General features: G+C 34.3%; 1 protein-coding gene across 1 annotated transcript; it reads left to right on the forward strand.

Annotated features, from left to right (window-relative positions):
* The first annotated feature begins 2,297 nt into the window (after positions 1-2,297).
* LOC102628550 (uncharacterized) lies at positions 2,298-7,239 on the forward strand. Its single transcript, XM_006482156.3, has 5 exons — positions 2,298-2,953; positions 4,391-4,427; positions 5,634-5,870; positions 5,971-6,018; positions 6,572-7,239. The coding sequence occupies exons 1-5, from the start codon at positions 2,649-2,651 to the stop codon at positions 6,971-6,973; spliced, it is 1,029 nt and encodes a 342-aa protein (XP_006482219.1). The 5' UTR covers positions 2,298-2,648; the 3' UTR covers positions 6,974-7,239.
* The last annotated feature ends 602 nt before the right edge of the window (positions 7,240-7,841 follow it).

Here is a 7,841-nt window from a genome sequence, read left to right on the forward strand (position 1 = left end):
GATACAACTGAGGATTGAGATCTGGTCTCGTTTCTAATATATATATATATATATTAGATTCTAAATTCTTGATAATTTATGATAGTATCCAGGGGCGGACGCCATGTAAGACTAAAGGGTGCCATGGCCCCCTCTGGGTTTTAAAATATTTTGAGATTTTTGAATAAAATATGAATAATTTACACACTGATCCCTATACAATTAAGTTTGGCCCCCCCTTAAATTTATAAGTTTAAATTTGGCCCCCCTTAAATTTCCTCCCGAGATCCGCCCCTGATAGTATCAATGTGGTACGATGAGAGGTAGTGCTATACAAGCATTTTGTTTTTGTCCTCCTCCAAAATGTTAAATTGTTAGTCATCTATCTATCCATAGCTACTTACCCCCATTTTCTTCTTATTCTTCTTTTTTCTCCCCTAATTTTTGGTAGAATGGCAAAAAATTAAAATTCCAAAAAAAAAAAATTGATACAGGGAATACAAGAGGCAACCCTAAATTATGAGCTACGGGATGATTATGAAACAAAATAATATTTAAATAAATCATAATAATTACCTCATAGTCTCTTTATTATAGTTTTTTTAGGTGAATCATATCATGTAAAAGTTGAACAAGACACCTTTACATTTACAAGACAATCTACGAGCATATTTTTTTCTCTATAGATATGAAAGCGAGTAAATTAAATCAAACGAAAACAATTTGACAATTCAACCACCGTTTATGTAAACACCGTGGCGTGGAAGGTTGAAATTTTGTGCTCATAAGGCTAAAGAATTTCAAACGTATTTGTGTGAAAAGTCGTATTTATAATTAGAAACCGGTTGGGATTTTATTTATTTGAAAAATTTGCCCATACACGGGAGAGTGAAATTTTTTTATAAAATTTTAAAAGAGAGTAGGGTTTGAGGGTCCAGCTATATACCTTGCTCCTCTGGCAACAACTGTTGGATTTCATCTTGTATGATCCAAAGGCCATAGTTTTATACACGCGATACACTCTATATATAGAAACGTGTTACCATTTGAGCTGACGAAAACGATGATGAATTTATGAAGAGAGTGAAAAATGTCAAAAGCCGCGAAATTATTAAAAGCTCAAATTCTTTAGCTGAATATTTACTACGAGTTGAGACGGACTCCCATGTATCGGTTTTATGATCGCTTGATATCTTTTTATTTCAATCCAACAACAATCTCCTCGCTCCAAGATAAACTAAAGGGGCAACGTGACGTGGCCAGAGTTTGAAAGCATTGTTAAAGACAATTGTACCCACTATGCACTCTTTTTTTTTTTTTTTTTAATTCCAAATTTAATAAATTCCTCGAAACTTCAATTATGATGATTGAGGAAGAGAATATGCCTTTGAACGGACCCATTAGGTTTGGCATTACCCGTACCTTATCAGGTTTCATTTTTATTTTTTTTCCTGATAAGAGGATTGAATTGAATTATCCAATGTGAGATCCCAATTAAAAAATTCAGCCAATTAGCATTTGGCAATTACTCCAAGCCGGCGCGTGCGGACACGGACTGATTCTGAAAGTGGGGATCAATATTATGCTGTACAACGGAGTCCCCGGTCCTACATAAAACATTACATCTTCCATCACCGTACGTGCGGCCTTACTATATTGCGACACATCATTAAAATCCGTTACACGTCAGAACTGCACCACCGTATATGGACCCCACTCCTACGACAGAAGCAAATGACGTGTTTGGTTGTAATTGTAGATTTTTTTACGTGCTTCTAAACATTTTTTTTAATACGTTTGAATTTAAAAACTTTTTTATATTATTAGTCTTTCAGTATTTAATTAATATAAAATTAAGAGTTGTGCTATATATTTTAAAATTTTAAAATAATATTTATTAATTAAATTGTAGGATAATACAATTAATTTATTTAATAATTATTACATACCACATTACATCATTTAAAATAATTGTAAATAAAATTTTAAAATATTTATCGTTACCATAAAATCAATATAATTTCCTATTCAACGATTAATATATTATAATAGTACAAACATTAAAGTTCAATTCACCCCAAGGTCAAGATTGGGAAATGATTTCCTTTGATATTTATAATACACAAAACCAAAAAGTAAATTTTTTAGAAAGAAAACGTTTTCATAGTAAAATAGCTTTTGTCTTAAAAGAAAGTCGTTACAACTTTAAACGTGCTTCCTGAAAAACCATCTAAATAAAGTTCGCCTTCACCCACAACCGACTCCCCACAGCTACAGTATAAGAAATGTTTCGTATTCGTAATCTTGACAGACGTCACTTAATTAAACGTGCACAGTAATCATCTTCATATACTCGCCCTCAGGAGGATATTTCCCAACTTCAGGAACATCAACTCCCTCTCTTACCAAAAGCTTAGAAGGCATTTTTGTAAAGTTGACATTCAAAAACAATTCTTCAGATTCCGTTAAACAATATTTGACACGTCACTTTCCCATCTCCTTCCACTCACACGCGCCGCTTCGCTTCACTCACGCGCCACCTCACAAACACACATCTCTAAGCTCTCAATTTTTAATAATTTTACACTAAGATCTGGTTATTTTTATTTTTAATTTTTCATGAGCGATAGTTATGTAATGAGCAGAAGTAGAAGGAGAATATTATTATCATGGGAGGAGTTACCTCGACGATCGCCGCGAAGTTCGCTTTTTTCCCGCCGAATCCGCCGTCGTACAAATTGGTGACGGACGAGTCGTGCGGAGGTAGGCTTTACATTCCAGAGGTTCCGAGGAGGGACAACGTCGACGTTTTGAAGGTACGCACTCGCCGTGGAACCGACATCGTGGCCGTTCATATCAAGCACCCGAAATCGACGGCCACGGTTTTGTATTCTCATGGAAATGCAGCTGATTTGGGCCAGATGTTTGAGCTCTTTGTTGAATTAAGTAATCGCCTTCGCGTTAATCTCATGGGGTAACTTTATCTATATAATTTTATTTTTTAAAAGTTATATATATATATCGTACTAGATGAAAATTTTGAGCTTGCTGGAAGAAATTTAATTGTGCAATTATTTGAGCTTGTAGAATTTAATAATCGTTGCTTAATTTAATGAACTGCTATAAAAGGTTTTTTTTTAATTATTATTGTTATTAAAATCACTGGAAGCATAATTGAAAAAAAAAATTGTTCTTTTTTATTTACTTGAGTTTATTAGATTTTTTTTTTGTAATTTTTATTTCTTTGTTGGTTTTAGTTTAATTTAGTTATTTGGGTTTGATTAGTGTTCAAAGGTTCAACTGGAAAGCAAGCTCATCATGTGATTAGGTTTCTCCGAATGCTAGATTGCTTGCTAGTTGTCATTGATTTGATGGTCGATCAGTAAACGTTTTTGTTTGCTTGCAAGCGGCTTTAGTTATATTAAGAGCAAGGAGGAGCCAAATTCCGAATCTCCAGTTTTCTTTTTCCCGGATTTTCCTTTAATTTAATGCTTATAAGCCAAAAGGAACGTTCCGTTTGTATGAAGACGATGAAAAACTGAAATAAAGAGAGAGAGAAGAATATTGTGAGGGAGACTGTAGATAGCTGGTGATAGGACCTTTTTTTTTCCCCCCCTCGTTTCTTAGGCTAAAGTTTCTGGTTGAATACTGTTAGAAGATTCTCTTTATTCTTAGGTAAAAGTGTATAGACAGTAAGATCTAATAGCTGGCTGAGAAAGAACATAGGGCTTCCCCCCTCCCCCCCCTCCTTTTCATGGCCTATTGGAAATTTGGCCCTTATCTTATTTGAATTGAAAAAAAAAATTGCAAATATTATATGTGGTATAAGGATTTAGACATCAATCAGTCACCTTCTATGAAGAAATCATTGGGGACTAGGTTGCCACATCATTTATTTATTGTAGAGAAGTATGTTCATATTATCGGTTGAAAATGGTGAGATAGTGGCATTAGTCTTATTTCTTTAGTGAAATTAAAAATTTAAGCAGCAGATAACTCTTTTTGTTGTATTACTGGTTTTGGTTGGTTATCTTAATATCATATGTTTTATGTCATAGTCCGTGAATAACAGCTTTTGTTTTGTATTAGTCCATTCTGTGGGAACTATGTTTATTTGATATTTTTTGTTTTATTGTCCTCCATTGACTTTGCTATATGTCAAACTGCTGAATTTCTGGTGCAATAAATCATGGGGGATGAATTGAATTTGAAGATGGTCATCTCATATCTGGTGAAATGTTCTTATTACAAGGCTCTCAGAAGACACATGTATGAAATAAAATAATCTCTTTTATAACTAGAATTGTTGTGAGTAAGACAAAATTGTGATGTTTTTATTTTCTGCCTGACTTTTCATTTTCTCTATGTATTCGTGGACTATGTTCTTGACCCTGTTTCTCATCATTTTTAGGTATGATTACTCTGGCTATGGACAATCAACTGGAAAGGTTAGATATCTAGCTTCGCTCTTCCCAATTGATAATGATGGAAAGAGAGCTTTGACTTAGCTTGTAGCAATTTTACATTTTTTTTTCTTTTATAATAAGATATCCTTCTTTTCTAGATTCTGATGAGTTAAGTGTATTTGTATTTGTTTAAGTTTCTTTTGCATTGTTTGAGTTTATCTGTCATATGATAGTAATTGTATGGTTTAGTGAATTCAATTGGTCCTGGCAAGATTCTTTAGTGAGAAGTATTAAATTTATTTCAGTTAATGCATACATTATTTTACTGTCAGTCACGAACCTCCCAAATATTATTGAAGCATTTGTCTCCCAATTTCCTCTGGGAAACTAGGATGTACTACCTTTAAATGCCGAAGAACATCATTAATGTAGGATAATGTGAATTAAACTATTGCTGCAAAAAGGGTGCAGCATTTTATTTTTTTCGTTTCCTTTTTCTCTCCAAAAGTAATTGATACTAGGATCCTTGGGACTGCAAAGGCAAGCCAACACAAATGATTGATACATATTGATTGTATTTTATTGTTCTATAATTCACTCACTAAGCATGGAATTGTCTAATATTGAGAAAATATTGGTATTTGAATGTGAAGGGAAAAATGTGGTATCCCTCACTCTCACGTGCTTTCTAACTCTTACTGATTGATATCCCCTACTACTATGATTCGTAGAACTTTAGAAAGTATCAAGGATCTTTCTCCTGCCCTTGCATTGCTGGGAAGACTGTTGCAAGCTGTGTCAGTGCCTAGATCAATTAAAACTTTAATTTTATAAGAAAATCCATAAAATTTTGTGCATAGGACTTGCAGATGCCTGCATCTTTGGATTGTACAAGATCATTTGAACTTCTCTCTTGGTTGCTGGTACCTCAATACATTTCTTGTCAGTTCTCAAAAAAGAACTCTTGCTATGACTCCTATTTTCCAATAGCAGGCAGTGTAAATAGTTTTCACTATAGTCCTCCCGTGCGAATGACTAATTTTTTTTAAAGAGTTATTAAAAGACAAAAAATTGAGAATTTAGAGACATTGATTGTACAGCAAAAACTGTTATCCTAAGAGTTGGACATCAGCATTTTTTAAAATTATCGCAGGTGTCTGCACCTGGAATTCCATATATATAATATTTTTGGCAAAAGTTTTGCCATATTGCTCACATATTAACCATTGCCTTTTTGCTTTGAAACAGCCGACTGAATGTAATACATATGCAGACATAGATGCAGCATATAAGTGCCTCAAGGAGCAGTATGGAGTTAAAGATGAACAATTAATATTATACGGTCAATCTGTTGGTAGTGGACCTACTGTTGATCTTGCTTCGCGCTTGCCAAACCTGAGAGGGGTAGTTTTGCATAGCCCAATATTATCTGGTATGAGGGTATTGTACCCTGTCAAGAGGACATATTGGTTCGACATTTACAAGGTGATTTAATAGAAGTAATGGTATTCCATATCCATGCTTAATTTTGCAGATGCAAGCTTATGTAATTGATTCTTTTGTTTTTATTATTATTTATTTTCAGAATATTGACAAAATCGGCATGGTGAACTGTCCTGTTATGGTTGTTCATGTGAGTATCATTTTTCTTCATTTCTGTTTTAAGTCTCATAATGTTTTTTGTCGTTTTCTCTCTGGTGTTTGTGCACGAGCACACGTGGGTTTTGGACATTAATGTAACAAAATAGCTGGTACTTTTGGCATTATTTTGCATTAATTTGCTCAACTAATGTGGTCAACCTAGCAAAGCAATAGCTTTGTCTGCAGTTACTAATTTCCAGACTGCTTGTCATAGGATAAACGCTCCTCTGGAACTAAGCCACATAAGTTGAGCCTTGTTACGAGAGCTTGAGAGTGTGTGTAAGCATCAAAATCCTAAATGTTTCTGAGAGCAGGAGTGTTTTTGCAAGTATTAGTAGTTTTGTTGCATTGAACTAGAAATTTAGAAACTCTTCTATTTGTTATATACCTTAGCTTTTCTCTCTATTTTTATTTTATTTCATTTTTTTCCCTTAAAAAAAGTCAAATCGGTTTGATTTTCTTCTTCTTAAGAGTGTTAGAGCTATATAGCACTTCATCATCATAGCAGTTTTGTTGGCATAAAGTTACTTTTCTTTCATCTTCAGGGAACTACAGATGAAGTTGTTGATTGTTCTCACGGGAAACAGCTTTATGAACTTTGCAAAGTAAAGTATGAACCTTTATGGATAAATGGAGGAGGACATTGCAATCTTGAACTTTATCCAGAATTCATCAGACATCTGAAGAAATTTGTGTTATCACTTGGGAAATCTAAAACAGCAACTAATGCTTCAAAAAATCCAACGGCAGACTCTGCTAATCAGAGCAAAACGTCTGACAGTGGTCCATCAGATACTTTCGAATTGGGTGCTGACCTTCCCGAGGTTTCTAGAAACAGTTTAGATAGTCGACTTGAGAAGTCTAAGAAGTCAAACAAGCCGGAAAAGTCTCGGATGAGCACTGACCATGTTGATAGGTTTAGGAGAAAGAAGCGCTTAGTGTGGTAAATACTTATACGAGGAACATCTTCAATAAGTTATAATCACCTATCCTGCTGGGAACGTAAGTTAGTTTTGGCACTGCTCGTGTAATGTTTCTTCGGATCCAGCATAAAATGTCAGTTTTGAGTGTGATTCTTTCCATAAGTGTTCTAATTTTTCTGTATGTACAAGTCAGATTAAGCGAAACCTTGCATTTTAATTTTTTTTTGCTGTAAAAACAACTGTTTCATTTGATAAATGGGGGGGAAAAAAGTCAAAGTAGTTTCAACCAATGTCTCTTGTTTATTGGAAGACCAAGGAATTCTTCGCTGACCACGGCCAACCGTGGTCGTTTCCGGATCTTTGTATTTTAATTTTAGGGCAAGATTTTTAATCTCTTCGGGATTTGTTAATAAGTAAGAATCATCATAACAGATTAATTGTCATTAAATGACATAAATCAAACAGGTGTATCATGTATGCACGGGGCAAAATCAATCTCAAAAGGATGGATCGATGAAGGGGTATTTTTCAGCTCCATCTTCTTTAAAAAGATCCTCTTTAAGTAGAGAACTAGTAAAATGAATATCAAATGGGCAAATCTTGAACGAGTAATGGGTAATGATCGCCTCTTCCATGATTAAGCGTAAATGCAACACAGTGAAGCCAGTTGTTTTTTATTCGAAATTGCTGGGGAGAAAGCACTCCGAAACACACTCAATATTTTTTAATTAGTTTCAACTTTTGCACCCCAAATTTTACGATAAACGATTGACGCTAAGATGATCAGGCTGACAATTTTCTACTATCTTTCAAGTGTACGGCAATTTTTAAGCGTACGAGTTAGAATCAATTAGTCCATCAATTGCAAGTAGTTAATAATGCTGACTGCTTT

This window comes from Citrus sinensis, chromosome 6 (genome assembly GCF_022201045.2).
Source record: "Citrus sinensis cultivar Valencia sweet orange chromosome 6, DVS_A1.0, whole genome shotgun sequence".
NCBI classification, from domain to species: Eukaryota; Viridiplantae; Streptophyta; class Magnoliopsida; order Sapindales; family Rutaceae; genus Citrus; species Citrus sinensis.